Source organism: Vicia villosa, unplaced genomic scaffold (assembly GCF_029867415.1).
Source record: "Vicia villosa cultivar HV-30 ecotype Madison, WI unplaced genomic scaffold, Vvil1.0 ctg.000205F_1_1, whole genome shotgun sequence".
NCBI classification, from domain to species: domain Eukaryota; kingdom Viridiplantae; phylum Streptophyta; class Magnoliopsida; order Fabales; family Fabaceae; genus Vicia; species Vicia villosa.
The window spans coordinates 483,074-500,374 of record NW_026705069.1 but is presented as its reverse complement, the minus strand read 5'-3'; the positions used below and the strand labels follow the sequence as shown (position 1 = coordinate 500,374).

At 31.7% G+C, this 17,301-nt stretch overlaps 2 protein-coding genes across 2 annotated transcripts; one reads left to right on the top strand and one right to left on the bottom strand.

The window, feature by feature from the left end:
• Positions 1-4,467: 4,467 nt before the first annotated feature.
• Positions 4,468-9,349, bottom strand: LOC131625344 (cytochrome P450 71A1-like). The gene is made up of 2 exons (XM_058896209.1): positions 8,442-9,349; positions 4,468-5,135 (listed from the first exon to the last, which is right to left on the bottom strand). Exons 1-2 carry the CDS (start codon positions 9,318-9,320, stop codon positions 4,527-4,529), a joined length of 1,488 nt encoding a protein of 495 aa, XP_058752192.1. The 5' UTR covers positions 9,321-9,349; the 3' UTR covers positions 4,468-4,526.
• A 4,232-nt stretch (positions 9,350-13,581) lies between these two features.
• On the top strand, positions 13,582-14,640 carry LOC131625321 (uncharacterized). The gene has a single exon (XM_058896191.1). It carries the CDS (start codon positions 13,582-13,584, stop codon positions 14,638-14,640), a length of 1,059 nt encoding a protein of 352 aa, XP_058752174.1.
• The last annotated feature ends 2,661 nt before the right edge of the window (positions 14,641-17,301 follow it).

The window sequence follows — 17,301 nt, the reverse complement described above, 5'->3', positions numbered from 1 at the left end:
ACTAACAAAACAATGATGCTTAAAAAAAACCTCAATTCAATGAATGCTATGATAAAAAAAAACTTATATCTTCTATACTGACTCTGATGCCACAAAGTTAATTAGAATACCCAAGTTAATTTCCACAAGCTGCAAACAGTATTGTCAAGAAATTATTTAATGTCTTACTCTACCCAAGTTCATTAAACTTTCAAATTGTGAAAAATGATACATACTAACCTATGCCAAAACAAAAGTTATTGCTAGAGTAACATCAAAACAATAGTTATGCAATATTTCACACTACAATTTGTAACTTAAAAATGTACCTTCCAATAAACTGATGCCAGTTGGTAGAGAACTAGCAGAAATTTAACAGAAACCTAATCCTGAAGAACAGAATATCACAAACTACCCTGCAACAAAAAAAATCAAAAACTGAATTTTAGCTTTTGCCCATGAGTTCTTCTTCTCTCCCTCTTAGGTTTACCTCCTCTATTTCTCAATTTCCTCTTATTTTCTTGTTTTATGAAAACATAACATAATTTAATAATGGGCTCCTTCACACTAACACCCCCACATTACTAACTCCACCAATGGCCCAACACTACATTTTATTATTTCTTCCCACATAATTTCAATAAAATGCTAATTCAAATTAATTAATTTAAAACTTAATTAAATTAATTAAATAAGAAATTTTGGAATGTTACAATCCCTATTCACCTATTCACTAGATAGCATGGCAAAAACAATTCACCTATTCAATGGGAGAATTTTTTCTTCAAAAGAATCAAGCATCAGTGTAAAAAAACACATTCCAAGCCTTTGAAAATCTAAATCAAAAGCGACAAATATTTCAAGGTGGAACAAAACTAGCTCTAGATACCATCCTGGTAAATGATAATTAAAATAACAAAGTGGAAAATAAGAAATACACTGGAATTTCAATAACAAATAACATAGTGATAGGAGGTACAATTAGATATTTCATTTAGTAATAGAATTATGTTAGTGTTAATTTATTTTGAATGTTTTGTTGAATTGGGCTTTTCATTTGGGCCTTCTAATTAGGATCACTATGAGTACTATATATGTAATCCTTTGAGACTTTGAAGAGTATCAAAGAAATCAAGTTTATCTTTTATCCTTTATTTTAATGCTCTTAGCTTTTTGGTATTCTTCCCCTTTTCTATTACAAACCCTAACTTCCTATCAATTGGTGCTTTCATTCTTGCACTCAATTTCTCCCATGGAGTATTCCAACTTCACACATCCATTTCATCCATGGAGCATTCCTCCAACCTATCCCATAAACTCCTCTCTTACATCTCATATCAATCCCTCGTTTCAATATTTTCAATGTGAAACCCTTCCATCTTATTCCACTGACATCTCCCTTATAACCCAATCACAAAATTTATCTTACACCCATGGATATACACCACATCTACAACCTTCTTATACCATTGCAGCAACATCAAACACACACCCTAACTCAACCCACACCACTCATACATTTCAACCACAATCATATAATTATCACACACCTCTCTTCCAACAACAAACATCTAATTCACCGGATTCACACTCTTCACTTTCTCAACAACAACAATTCAACACACCATTCACAGTTGATAATCACCAACAACATACAATATTTTCTCCACATCCATAATCATTCAGTGCAACCCTAACATCTCATTCATACACAGAGACACCCATTCCACAAACAAAAGATTTGCAAGATTTTTTTTCCAAAACTTCCCAAGATACAAAGATGTCCATCTCTATTTTTGATGGCAAAGAGGATGCCTACTGGTGGATTCTTTGCACCGAATGTTTTTTCAAAGAGCACGGAACACCGACAATATTGAAGGTGTCGGAAGCCGTTGGAGCATTGAGAGGTTGTGCTCTCAAATGGTGGTTATCGAGGTCTCGCGTTCATTGTGAATCAAGTTGGGATACATTCACCACATCCCTTTTATGGCGTTTCAAGCCGGAATGGCGGAACATTTTACCAATATTAGATGAGGAAATCGAACCAAGTTATGAATCAGTGGAGTCCGCTACTTCCTTTCTTGACGATTCAATTGATAGCAAATTTCAAGATACAGTCTCTAAAAGTGTTGAAGAAGACATAAAAGAATCTTCAAATCTGTGTAGAACACAATTAGAACAACCCACTTTGTATGGAACCCAATTGACACAGTTTGAGGCACCGTCGTCGCCCTCGACTCCGTTTGGATTTGGGTCTTCCGCGACACCGTTTGTAGGAGCTTCATCTTCGACGATATCAACTCTGTTTGGTGGAACAACATCTGCGACTGTGACAACAACATCTTTTTTCAACTCGTATGAGACCGACGCGGAGGTATTGTTGTTTAATTATGTTTTAGAAAATAATGCATATAAGGTGCTTGATAAAATACCTCTCTATGTATCTGATGAGCTTGCTTTGGAAGATACTGGTTCTATTGTTTCTATTGAAGGAGAGATTCGTCATAACGGTTCGGGATCTGATGTGAATAATGTTCATGTTAATGATACGGTTGCGGAGGTGGGTAACGATAGCGGTTTCGGAAGTGTTCAAAACAGTGTCGTAGTTGAGGAGGAAGAATTGAAGGTTAAGGATCATGAAATGGAAAAAGTTGAAAGTTTCATGACAATGGAACAATTTGTGAAGAAGAGATTTTGCGAATTAAGTGAGAAGCTTAAGTTTTTGATACAAATCTTATATACTCACTTGCCAAAATCTTTCATTTCACTTGCGATCGTAAAAAAATTGTCTGGAGCTCCTGTATTATTGAGGTCTATTGGAATTTCATTGTACCAAGCAAAGTTTGAGAAAACTCTTGATGCTAGTGAAAAAGAAAGAATTCCTTCTTGTTTTCAACCATCAAGCTCTGAAATAGACGAGTTTTTGAAAACACTAAGTTTTCTTTCAAGTTCTATTCTGCTTCCTGAACTCAAGGGGAGAAATCAAATAGAAACCTTTTGCTTGTCCAATCCATGTCTAATTTTGTGTACAATTTCTAGTTCAATTAAACTGTCCACTGAAGGTATGACTCAGATGAAGTTTCTAGTAATTGACGAAGCGGTCCAGTTGAAAGAGTGTGAATCAACAACCCCCTTACAACTACCGGGTCTTCAACATTGCATTCTTATAGGTGATGAGAATCAACTTCCAGCACTAGTGAAAAGCAAGATTGCTGATAGTTGTGGGTTCGGAACAAGTATGTTTGAAGGACTGGTACTGTTAGGATACCAGAAACATATGCTTAATGTTCAGTATCGAATGCATCCAAACATAGGCTCATTTCCTTGCAAGGAATTCTATGATCAAAAGATTTCTGATGCCCCTTTTGTCATGGAAGAAAGCTATAATAAGAGTTTTCTTGAAGGAGAATTGTATGCTTCATATTCCTTTATTAACATCCCTAAAGGTAAGGAGAAAGCTGGTCGAGGCCACAATTTGATTAACATGGTCGAAGTTGCTATCATTATTAAATACCTCAAAAAAGAATGTGTGAGGACACAAAAGAAAGTTAGCAGTGGCATTATCTCTCCATATAAAGCTGAAGTCTATGCAATCCAGAAGCAGCACACTTCTGTTTCTGATACTGTTTTCTCTTTGAGTGTTCGCTCAATTGACGGTTTTCAAGGCGGTGAAGAACATATTATAATAATGTCTATTGTCATATCAAACGGGAGTGGAAAATTGGGTTTTCTATCAAATAGGCAAAGAACCAATGTCGCCACTTTCTTGCGTTTGTTGGAACAAATGGGCGTACAACTCTTGTACGGTATTTTCGGTGTATTTTGTTTGCTGGCTGTAGTTTTTGTGAAGAAATATTTTCTACAAATTAAAGGGAAATCATTGCAGGAAATTGAGGTTACACTTTTGGCTGTAGTTTTTGAATCCAAGAGAAAAAAGGTTGCTTCAAATGCTGAGAATGCATTGAAGTGCATCTATAAAGATGATTGTTGGAAATTTGAACAAATTTCAAAATCTTTCTGGTTCAAGCAGTGGGATCCAGGAAAGTTATTGCAACAATTAAGTTTTAGAACCTTGAGGACAAGGTTCAAGTGAACCCGGCGGCAATGATAGGAGGTACAATTAGATATTTCAATTAGTAATAGAATTATGTTAGTGTTAATTTATTTTGAATGTTTTGTTGAATTGGGCTTTTCATTTGGGCCTTCTAATTAGGATCACTATGAGTACTATATATGTAATCCTTTGAGACTTTGAAGAGTATCAAAGAAATCAAGTTTATCTTTTATCCTTTATTTTAATGCTCTTAGCTTTTTAGTATTCTTCCCCTTTTCTATAACAAACCCTAACTTCTAATCACATAGCCTATAAAAAGTAGAGCTACAAAGAGAATATATAAGATCTATTACATATTATCTAGCACATAAATACTAAGGTAACTAGAGTCCCCCGCCCACTCTCCCTAAATTCAAGAGTAACACAACAAAAATATAAGCATTAAAAACATAACTTAATAAAAAAACAAACTTGATACTACAATATGGTACATCTAGTTATGGATATTTGCAACAAGGTGAAGAGGATTTTTCTTATGTTGAGTAATTCCAGGCAACATTTCAGTATCAATATCTTCAGCCATCATTCCATCTGGCAATTTCCAATCAAAGAAATATAGAAGATTAGAAAGGATAAGTTCCAATGATGCAGCTGCCATAGATATACCTGGGCAAATTCTACGACCAGCTCCAAAGGGTATTAGCTCAAAATCTTGTCCAATAAAATTTATAGAACTTTCTATAAATCTCTCTGGATAAAATTCATCAGGATTTTTCCAAATATTTGGATCTCTCTGAATAGTCCAAGCATTCACAAACAATATTGTCTTAGCTGGAATATTGTAACCACCTATAGTGCATTTTTCCCTTGATTCTCTTGACACTAGTAGTGGGGCTGGTAGGTACAATCTTAGTGTCTCTTTAATCACTGCTTTCAAATAAGAAAAATTTTGAATATCATCTTCTTCTAAAAAATCTTTTTTAGATACTAAATTCCTAACTTCTTCTTGTACTTTTTTCATTACTCGTGGATTTTTTATTAGAGCTGCCATAGCCCAAACTGATGTAGCTGATGTGGTATCTGTTGCAGCAACAAGCATGTTCTACACAAAAATATTGAGTCATTAAATATTTATTAAAGATAAACTTTTTAAAACAATATTTATTGCAACAAATCAAATATTGAAAATTATAGAATCACTAAAAAAAATATCAATGAAAGAGAATTGACATGGTGGTTTTCTTTAAAGATAAGCTCCTTTGGCCCTATGGGAATGATGACATTTAAGTGGCAAATGACATATTGAAGTAGGCTTTAAAGGTGGTTTGTGAGGTTAGAGTTCCATCGAAAGGGAAGATATTTGGATGGAGAAAGACATTAACCACTTATGCTAAATTTCTTAAAAGATAAAGAAAGTTTGGGAGAAGATCCAAGTGTGGATAGAAAAATACTTAGAATTGAATGAAAATTTCTATAATAATTTTTTGAAATTTGTTATGCTGCTAAAAGGACAGATTTTGAATAAGAGGGTGAGAGTTATTTGGCATGTATGTCAAGATGTTTATATGGTGGTGGTTTTTTTCTATAGGTGCAAAAGAAAAACTTAAATGTAATTTTTATGAGTGGTATAAAATTCCACTTGATTTCTTTAAATTGTGATTTATATTTCATTGTTGGCATGTTATATTTTGTAATTGAATTGAAATACCTCTAGTATTCCTATTTAAATGTAAAACTTAGCCTGCCTTTGGTTAAGCCACTCATTCAATAATCTAGAGTTTTCATCTTCAATATCTTAGATAACTTTAATTTATCAAAAGAAATAAAGGATTTTATTTACGTGAAAGATAGATATAAATGTAAGTTATTAAAATTTAATTTTTAAATAAAAATATAAAAATAAATCAAATAAATTTATATTTTTGAATAATTTAATAATTATGAATGAAATAAATTAATAAATTAAAAAGGCTACAAGCAGGGACAGATCTTAAGACTTTTAATTAGTGGGAACAAAGATATAAATATTATGCAAAAGAATAGGAATAGTAATATGATCTATTTCAATTAACAAATAATATTATTGTTAGGTTTAACATTGTATATATGCAGAGTTTAAATCCAATAAAAATTTTGTAAAAATAAATTGTATGTATGAATTTTTTATGATCATTATCTTTTTTTACAATAATTTCCGATGATTATTACCCTTCTATCATAGATCCTAAAAAAATAACATCATAATAATTAGGAAAAAATTGAAGATTATAAAATTTATACCATTAAATTTTTTAAAATTGAAGATTTTTTTATTTGCAGACAAAGTAATATGCTACACAAATAATTGTAAGATCTTGGGAAAAATTCAAATGTAAGTTTTTATTTGACTAAGTTTTATTAATAAATCTAAAATACTCTTAATATCTAAAAGATATATTTTATCAACATGTCTTCATATTTGTATTTTGAGTATATTATAATTTTTTTTCCATTTACTTTGGTTTAGGAGCTGATTCAGAGGACGACATAAGTGCTTATTTTTTATTGGATAAAAGTGTAAAACTATTTCATACTATCACTACTATACTCCTAATACTCTTCCGACCTAATAATGATCATTTTGCCACCCCTAATAATGACCGGAGGGAGTATATTCATTAAACTTTAACTTTAACCATAACCGTTTATATCATTTAAACTTTATATATATATATATATATATATATATATATATATATATATATATATATATATATATATATATATATATATATATATATATATATATATATATATATATATATATATACACACACATATACACACACATATACACACACATATACATATACATATACATATACATATACATATACATATACATATACATATACATATACATATACATATACATATACATATACATATACATATACATATACATATACATAACGTAGATCTTGAAAATTTATTTTAAGAAGTTTTAATTAAAAAATTAGTTAAATACACTTTAAGATGCATGTTGTTAAAACACACATTCAAAAAATAAGTGGGTATATTTTAATAAATCCTTATTTATATGAAGGTGTGTTTTAGCAAACTTTAATTAAAAAACAAAAAAAAAAACGATAAAATGCATGATGTTAAAATAATATTTTAATTAAAAGAGTTAAAATAATATCATAAATTTTTTTCCCATTTACCTTGGATTAGGAGCTGATTCAGAGGACGACATAAGTGCTTATTTTTTATTGGATAAAAGTGTAAAGCTATTTCATACTATCACTACTATACTCCTAATACTCTTCCGACCTAATAATGATCATTTTGCCACCCCTAATAATGACCGGAGGGAGTATATTCATATCATTTAAACTTTAATTAAAAAACTGAGATGTATGTTGTTAGAACACACACTCAAAAAATAAGTGAGTATATTTTAACAAATTCTTATTTATATGAAGGTGTGCTTTAGCAAACTTTAATTAAAAAACTAAAAAAAAAATAAGTGGATATATTTTAACAAATCCTTATTTATATGAAGGTGTGCTTTAGCAAACTTTAATTAAAAAACTAAAAAAAAAAATGATAAAATGGATGTTGTTAAAATAATATTTTAATTAAAAGAGTTAAAATTTAGCATAAATCTTTTAAACTTATATTATATATATATATATATATATATATATATATATATATATATATATATATATATATATATATATATATATATATATATATATATATATATATATATATATATATATATATATATATATATATATATATATATATATTGAGAAAATTAATACCCATTAATTTTAACCATTAAATTGAGAAGAATTAATGGTCAAGATGGGGATATATATATATATATATATATATATATATATATATATATATATATATATATATATATATATATATATATATTGAGAAAATTAATACCCATTAATTTTAACCATTAAATTGAGAAGAATTAATGGTCAAGATGGGGAGTAAGTGTTGATAACCTCTATCTATCTATCTATCTATCTATCTATTTATATATATATATATATATAGGGGACGACTCAGGTGAGAACACTTGGTTATTATGAGAAATGAGAACAATGAATCACGACCATTAAATTTGATTTTAATGGACTGGATTGGTTTCTCTTTCTAAGATCCAGTCCATTAAATATTAAGGATCTTAGAAAGAGAAACCAATCCAATCCATTAAAATTAAATTTAATGGTCGTGATTCATTGTTCTCATTTCTCATAATAACCAAGTGTTCTCACCTGAGTCGTCCCCTATATATATATATATATATATATATATATATATATATATATATATATATATATATATATATATATATATATATATATATAAAACATAAAAATGAATTAGAATATCATACCATAAGAACCCCTTTGATATGATCAAAGGTAATATCAAAAGGAAGTGAACGTTCTTTCATCAATTGGAGTAAGATATCAACAATATCCTCTCGATCTTTAATTTGTTCTCTATTTGGATCCAAATGTTGATCAATAATCTCTTGATAAAACTCATCAAACTCCTTGAAACATCTATCAACACGACGATGCAATCCTCTCACTTTATCAATCCAACCCATGTATGGAATATAATCAGCAACAAAGAATTCTGCTAGCAAAGCTTGAAACTCATGCAACATTTCATGAAACCTACTCCTCTCATGTCCTTCATCTTCATAGCTTTTCCCAAAAGCAATCCTACATATCAAAGTACTTGAAAGTGCTATCAACACCTCACTCATATTTGTAACACTTGAAGAATTAGCATGTTCTGAAATTTTTTTAATCATTTTCTTCACCTCAAATTTTCTTATAGAAGAAAAACTTGACACACGTTTGGAACTAAATATATGAAGAATACAAATTTTTCTTATTTCTCTCCAATGATCACTATATGGAGAAAATGCAATATCTGACCCATTATAAGATAGTTTTTGTTGACCATATACTAAAGGTCTATTAGAAAACACAAGATCATTATTTTTCAATACTTCTTTGGCTATTTCAGCTGAAGAAACAACAATAGCTGGTCTTAAACCAAGTTGAACTGAAAACAAGGGACCATATATTTTTGACAATTGTGAAAATTGAAGATAGAGATTAGAAATATCTAGTTGATGAAGATTTCCTATTATGGGAAGACCTTTAGGACCAGGTGGCATGGTTCTATATTTGAAGAAGAACAAAAACAAAGGAAGGATGAGACACAGAACAAGAAGAACTAGTACAAGAAACAACATTGTTACAATCAATATCACCTATGTTTTTTTTTATTGAGATGAGAAAGATTTGTAAAATTGTGATACTATTTATAGTAAAATGTGTGTCGTTGTGTAGAGGAGTATGTGGCACCGCCTTTGACACGTGTAGATATTTTATAGATGACGTAAATTGGCTCTTGAGAATGATCAAGATAATACTATCTAGCATCAAGAGTAAGAAAATATTGATAAAGATAGATAGGAAGACAAGAACTAAACTATAAACTATAATATCAAACCCATGCACTAATGCGAGTGCTTATTAGGATATGAGTCAATCCTAAAGATGACAATAAGTAGGGGCTAGTTAGATAACTATAGTAACAAACTACACTTACGAATATTGTTAGGGTTTGGTGGTATAACGGTGTTTACGGGTGTTTTCAGTTAAGTAAATCTTAAGTTTTTGTTTGTTTAATGGATTAAATTCGAAAAAAAATTATGAATAATTTGTACAGAAAATATGTGTTTGTTTGAAGGTTTGATGTTTTTATGGACAAGTGAAAAAATTGTTCAAAGTAGTGTGTAGAATGTATACAAAGATAAAATAAATGAAGAAAATAGTAAACAACAATTGATTGATGCAAATTCATATATTTTTTACAAATTCTTATTTCTGTAAATTGGATGTGTGAATTTTATAGAGAACAATTGTGAAAATTGTGAACCTTTATTAGTTGAATGAAATCAACTTATATACTAAAGACATCAATAACTGTTGATAACAAACAAGTCTCCAACATTTGATACATACACTTACTTGAATGAAATCGACTTATATACTAAATACATCAATAATTGTTGATAATAGTCAATTCTCCAACATTCGACACGTTCACTGTTACATGAAGTTCTTTTCTCTGCTCTGCTATCACGTGTCTTCAATTTTTGAACTGCTGCAAATTGCTATCCATTTCGAAAAGTGCCCTTAAATCTCCTAATTGCTTCTATCAAATACATCTTTAAGTCCTCTAATTGTCCTTGTCAAATATGTCAAATCACTGCAGATAGTTAAGAAGTTTATAGTTTTGGCAACTCAGATCCATGAGGGGCAAAACATTTGTCTCAGCAAGATGATTTTAGTTTTCCTTTATGAATCTACAGGGCTTGCTTCTTTTGACCTAAAATCTATATCCAATCCTGAACAGATTCTTGATTTATGGCCCTATGTTGCTTTTGCAACTTTGGTTTAATGTCACTTTTCAACCCTCACTGAAGGTTACCATTCAATCTAACTTAACAAGACAGATCAAAGATAGACGGGTTGAAGGCACTGGGCTCGTTTTGCTTATTTCATAAGATACTGATCATTCGACCGATGAAGCCTTTAAAAACTATTTCTTTATGTGTGTAGATTGTGCTACATTTATTTCCTCTATGGCCCCATTTGTCATAAAAAGTTATGGGCCATATTGTTTTAAGAGAGAACTTCCAACTCTTTCATCTGAACAATATTCCGAAGCCCTCGCCATTTGGGTAGCCTTCCTCAAACCTATTATCCAATCAACCATAATTTCGATGTGGAAGTGTGGCATGGGACTTGTGGGTTATCAACCAAACATGGTATCCAGACAATTTGGCTTCAGCCAATTTTTATCAAAATCTCTTTATATCCATAAGGACGAAATCGATTTGCCCAATGTTGCATTGTTGGAGGAAAGCTATCATGCATGTTTAGAATTTCATGCCAAATAAGTCATTACCCTAACCCCTTTTGAATTTTAAGCTTCTTATTTATGCACCTAAAAATTTGAAGAATGGTGGTCGGCTTATCTTCTTGATATTTTTGTGCATTACTTGACTCCTCTACAACGTTTAACAAACGTTTTTTTTCTCTCTGCAGAATAAAGGAAAGAAAATCCAAGGTACGTACATCAAGAAAATTCAAGCATTTCAAACTTTGTTTGAAACCATGCATAATCCCTGACAACTTAGTCAAACTCTCTATGAAGCAGCATCTACTTTAAAACAAAAATTGATTGATAAAATCCCAAAACTTAAATTTGCTCCTAACATAAATATAGAAGAGAAGTATGATTTGGCTTTGGAATTTCACCTTCCCAAATTTCCAGCACTATCCACTAGTGAATTTGGCTTAGAATTTTAGTGTCCACTTCCAAAACGGTACCCTCGTGGGTCTTTGATGGCCATATAAAATTATTTAAAAAAACTTCTCAAAGAGTAGTCTCGACTAAGTATCATACATACGATTATAGAGATCATCTCAATATTGATATTGAACATGTTCGAATCTTATGCACTAGTTCAACGGGTGAGATCCATGACTCTTAGGAACGTCCTAAGTTTTCTTTCATGTCATTTAATGTGTCGACATTTTCAAGCCATAACTCTTGCCTGAAAAATGGTCGAATAAGAAGGAGATTGAGACATTCGACCCTAGTAAGAAGTTTTACTAACCCAAAGAAACAAAATAAGTATATTCACTAAAACTTTACTCTTTCTGTTAACAAAGCTTATTCTTTTTCTTTTACTATAACTAGATTACCGACCCGTGCTTCGCACGGGTATGTTAGAAATAATTTTTTATAATAATTGATATTTATTTGTTATTTGCATATAAAATTATTTTGTAGGTCATATAGACTATATTTGCAATTATATTTTTAATTATTTAATGTGAAAGTTAATAAATTAAAAAATAAAATTTTATGATAATTTAAAATATATAAATTTGAAAAAATAAAAATTAAGTAACTAAAGAATATTATTAAATATTTCTTTGTAAACTACATTTGATGTTGTATCTATATCTTCACATTCATCATTAGTCCCCAATATCTTCAATTTTTTTTGAAGTAACCCTTGGTCCATGAGCGAACATTGGTTGTGGTAGATATACTCCAACATGTTTGAGTGACTGTTCTTGACTTTTATTGATGGTCATTACAAATAAAACAGCTAAAGGAAATTGGTGCCGTTAGAATTTGAAAGAGATTCTTTTATCAGAAGGTGTCAATGATAAACTTGCAATATATTTTTTTTTACCAATATTGCTTCCCAAAATAACCTTTGCTTCAACGGCGTATTTTCCCATTTTTTTGTAATTATTAACTGTGTTACATTACACAAACCTAAAGACAGGTCAATATTTCTCTATAACATTACTGGTACTCTAACTCTTAACCTAAACTTGTGATTTGGAAGTCCAAAAAAAAATTGTGTTAATAATTGTGTTTAAAAATTCAGGAGTGTGTACATCATCTGGGATGTCAACATTTGAGTTTTTATAATATGGAGATTCAAAACTCAAATATATTATTTTTTCCACTTATTGAAAATTTCTCAAATTAATAAATAATGGTTAGTTATATAGTTGTTCCACTAAATGAAACATATTTATCTATATAAGTAATTCATATAAAATAAAATATTTATATTAACAAAAATACTATAGCTACAAAAATTTTAGGGACAAACAAATTTTAAAAAATTAAATAAGTATGCTTTATCATTTTTAATATTATTATTAATAAAATATTAATTTAAATTTTCTTTGTCACAATTGTAATACTTAACATTATTGCAATCATAATTCTTTAAATTCAGGATAACAATATGCTTAAAGTTATTTTTGATATAATTGTAATAAATAAATTACTATTTAAAATTTAAGAAAAAAATAATTAAATAATAAATATATTTAATATATTAAATAGTTATGAAAAATTAATTAGTTATTATCGTGGAGATTTGATGTATAAAATTTCATTTTTCACAAAATATTATCAATAAAATACCTTGGAATCTGATATATAAGAATTCTCACTATAAATATTTTTAATATCATTTGATCACAAATTTGAACCTAAGATATATTTAATGTCATTTCATCTTTTTATCATATAAGATATATTTAAGTTAAATACAATAATAATTATTTCTTGAATACAATAAATTATTATTATTTATTAAATACAATAATAATAATTATAATAATAATAAATTTAATTTATATTAACTTAGTTATGAATAATAATAATATTTATTATTATTATTTAAATTATTTACATTTTAAAAACCCAAAAGATTTTATCTGAGTTTCTATTTTATTAATTTATAAAGAAAATCCAAATAATTGTGATTAATTTTATTTTATCATTGGTGATAAATTAAAATAAAGAAAATTTTATAAGTGTATGATTGAAAATAAATTAAAATAATCATCAATTTAAATTTATAAATATAAACATCTTAACAACGATAGCTCTGCTAGGGTTTGATGACCAAACCACGAAGGGGTGTCGGCCGGCCGAAAAAATTGGCGGTGGCGCTCCAACGCACGGCAGAAAGAACCATCGTGACTCAAGCAACCATAGAACTAGCTCCCGCGAGCTCAGAGACCTCTTTGAAGATACTAGAGAAGACTGAAGAACCCTCTCCAAAAGAAGATGACCCTCCTTCAACGGAGACGATTCCAACGAACCCTAAACCTTGGGTGGAGATCATCCAAGGTAATCGAGATGTGTCCAGGGGAATGGTTGTGGATTTCATAGCACCTAACATTGTCAATGGAGAAATTGAAATTGCAATTGAGGAAGATGATGTTGCTCAGGAAATTGAATATTGGGAAAATGCAATAATCCTTTTTGCGCTGGGTGAAATACTTTCGATGCACGCCGTGAAGAAGTTTATGGAGAAGACTTGGAATTTTGTTGGCCTACCCGAGTTGTACTACAACGATGCTGGCTACTTCATTGTTCGATTTAGGAATTATGAAGATATGGAGAAAGTCATGGCTCAGGGACCTTACTTTATCTACGGTAAACCTCTTTTCCTTAAACATTGGTCTGAAAATTTTGAGATTAAAGAGGATTTACTTCGCATTCTGCCATTATGGATTACTCTGCCCAACCTTCCACTATACCTTTGGGGGAAACGTAGTATCTCCAAAATTACTAGCGCTATAGGCAAGCCAATTACCACTGATGAATGCACCGCTAAGAAGCTACGTATTCCGTATGCTAGGGTGTTAGTAGAAGTTGATATTACACAGAAATTGAGAGATTCTATAACCATTAAGGACCATACTGGTAAGATGATTGAACAACAGATTGTGTACGAATGGAAGCCGAGTTATTGTCACTCCTGCCTTAAGATAGGGCATGACTGTGCAACACAAAAAACTGGGAAGCAGAAAAAAGTGTGGCAACCTAAACCACCTGTGCAAGAAAAGAAGGAGGAAGATGTGCCAATGCCTATTATTCCTGAAAAAGAACCAAACCCTACAGAAAAGACTGACTGGAAGTTGGTGACTTCTAAGGGGGACAGAGGAAAATGACCAATAAACAGCACTCCTACACAGCTACAGATATGGGAATTCCAAAATCCCTTTACTCCCTTAAGGACTGGAGAAAATCCTGCAGGGGAGCATAGTGGAGGATGTTAGTCACATGGAATGTTAGGGGCATTAATAAAAAAGCTCGACATAGGGAGGTCAGCTCCTACCTCTCTGAGTTTAAAGTGCCTATAATTGCATTGCTTGAGACGAGGGTCAAGAAGCATAATGCAGAGGGAATAAGAAAGCAGTTGGGAACTAAATGGCAATTCGTGGATAAGTATGCCCATCATGATAATGGAAGAATTTGGCTTATGTGGATGGATAATTTGGTCAGTGTGAATGTCCTTCAGATGGGTGATCAATACATTCATGCCGAGGTAAGTAGTTTAGATCAGAAAACTAAATACACTACTACTATTGTGTATGCCTTTAACCAGCTTGAAAAGAGGAAAATCCTGTGGAACACTATTGAGAATTTGGGCACCAACCTGCACACCCCTTGGATTGTCATGGGGGACTTCAATAATGTCATCAATAGCCAAGGTAGAATTGGAGGCAACCTGATTACAACTGCAGAATATAAGGATTTGACTGACATGATGCAAAGGGTTGGACTGTTTGAAACAAAAACTAGGGGCAATCACTACACTTGGTCAAATAAGCATAGCATTGGTCTGATTTACTCTAGAATTGACCATTTGATTGGCAATGCGGAATGGTTCCTACAGTTTAATGAAACCTTGGTGGAGGTCCTCCTTCCTCACATATCTGACCATGCTCCTTTAAGGATTAGGCTAGAGCAGCATATACCTCAGAGGAAATATCATTTCAAATTCCTTAACTGTATTACTAGGGACCCATCTTATGCACAGGTGATTCAGGATGGATGGCAGTACTCTGTTAGAGGCACTGCAATGTACAGGTTGTGGAGTAAACTGAAATATTTGCAGCATACTCTTAAGCCTCTTACTAGAAAAACCACTGACATTCAAATGCAAATTCAGCAAGCAAGGCATGACCTCACACAAGCACAAGAGCAGCTGAACCAAAATTTGTTTGATGAAACTCTAAGAGGCCAGGTTAAGAGTTGTTATGAGAAGGTGCTTCATTTAAATCAGGTTGAGGAAGAGATGCTGATGCAGAAATCTAAAGTCACATGGCTGAAACTTGGAGACAGTAATAACTCATATTTTCATGCAGCAGTCAAGGAAAAGAACAAGCAGAAGGGAATCTATACTTTACATGCTTTGGATGGGAGGATTCTCACTGCTCAGGATCAAATTGAAGATGAAATTCTGGAGTTTTATAAGCAATTGGTTGGCACAAATTCTGAGAATTTAAAGAGTATTGACCTTAATGCTATTAGAAAAGGAAAAATTCTATCTAGAGACCAGGCTCAGAAGCTCATTGCCCCTATTGAGGACAAGGAAATTTGGGAGGCATTGATGAGTATTGGCAATAATAAGGCACCAGGAGTGGATGGCTTTAATGCTTACTTCTTCAAAACCTCTTGGAATACTATTGGGAAGGATGTGAAAGAGGCAATTCAGGAATTTTTCAATGAGAACAAGTTATACAGAGCTGCCAATTGTTCTTTGGTGACTCTTATCCCTAAATCTTCAGAGGCAAAGACTGTTAGGGATATGCGACCTATAGCATGTTGTAGCACCCTATACAAGATCATTTCAAAAATCATCACTACAAGATTGGGCAGAGTGATCTCAGATGTTATAGATGACAGCCAATCCGCTTTTGTACCAGGAAAAGTCATTCATGATAACATAATGCTTGCTCAGGAATTGGTAAGAGGGTATGATAGAAAGCACATATCCCCTCGATGCATGATACAAATGGACATTCAAAAAGCCTACGATAGTGTGGAATGGCCTGCCCTACATCAGATTCTCAAGGAGCTTGGATTCCCTCATAAGTTTATAGACTGGATTATGTGCTGTGTGACAACTGTTTCTTATAGATATGTGGTTAATGGTGCTCATTCTAGAATCCTGCCAGCCAAGAGAGGACTAAGACAAGGGGATCCTATGTCACCCCTTCTCTTTGTCATGATCATGGAGTATCTCCATAGGGTGCTACAAACTCTTAATACTGAGCCTCATTTTAAATACCATCCTAAATGCCAGAAACTTAAGATTACTAACCTCTGTTTTGCTGATGACTTATTATTATTTAGCAGGGGCGATGTGGCTTCTGTACATTTGATGATGAACAAGTTTAAAGAATTCTCTGCTGTGACGGGTCTTCATGCTAGCCCACACAAATGCAAAGTGTACTTTGGTGGAGGGAAGGAGGAGGATCATGAGAAGATTCAACAGGAAACTAACTACAGTAGAGGTACTTTACCATTTAAATATCTGGGAGTACCTTTAGCGAGTAGGAAACTAAGTATAAACATGTGCCAACCCCTTATCGACAAGATGCTGAATAGAATCAACCATTGGAGTACTAGACTTCTATCATATGCTGGCCGCTTACAATTAATAAGAAGTGTAGTGTTCTCAATAGCTAATTTCTGGATGCAAATATTCCCCCTTCCCAAAAAAGTGATTACATACATTGAAGGTCTCTGTCGAAGATTTCTATGGACAGGTAAAGATGCTGCATCTAGGAAAGCTCCCATATCTTGGGATCATACTTGTGACT

Bases quoted from the DNA above. Each gene is read 5' to 3' on its own strand.
- LOC131625344 (XM_058896209.1), bottom strand. From the start codon at position 9,320: ATGTTGTTTCTTGTACTAGTTCTTCTTGTTCTGTGTCTCATCCTTCCT. The intron at 5,136-8,441 runs GTATGATATTCT...ATTTTTGTGTAG, and splicing joins ATATCAAAGGGGTTCTTATG to AACATGCTTGTTGCTGCAAC.
- LOC131625321 (XM_058896191.1), top strand. From the start codon at position 13,582: ATGACCAAACCACGAAGGGGTGTCGGCCGGCCGAAAAAATTGGCGGTG.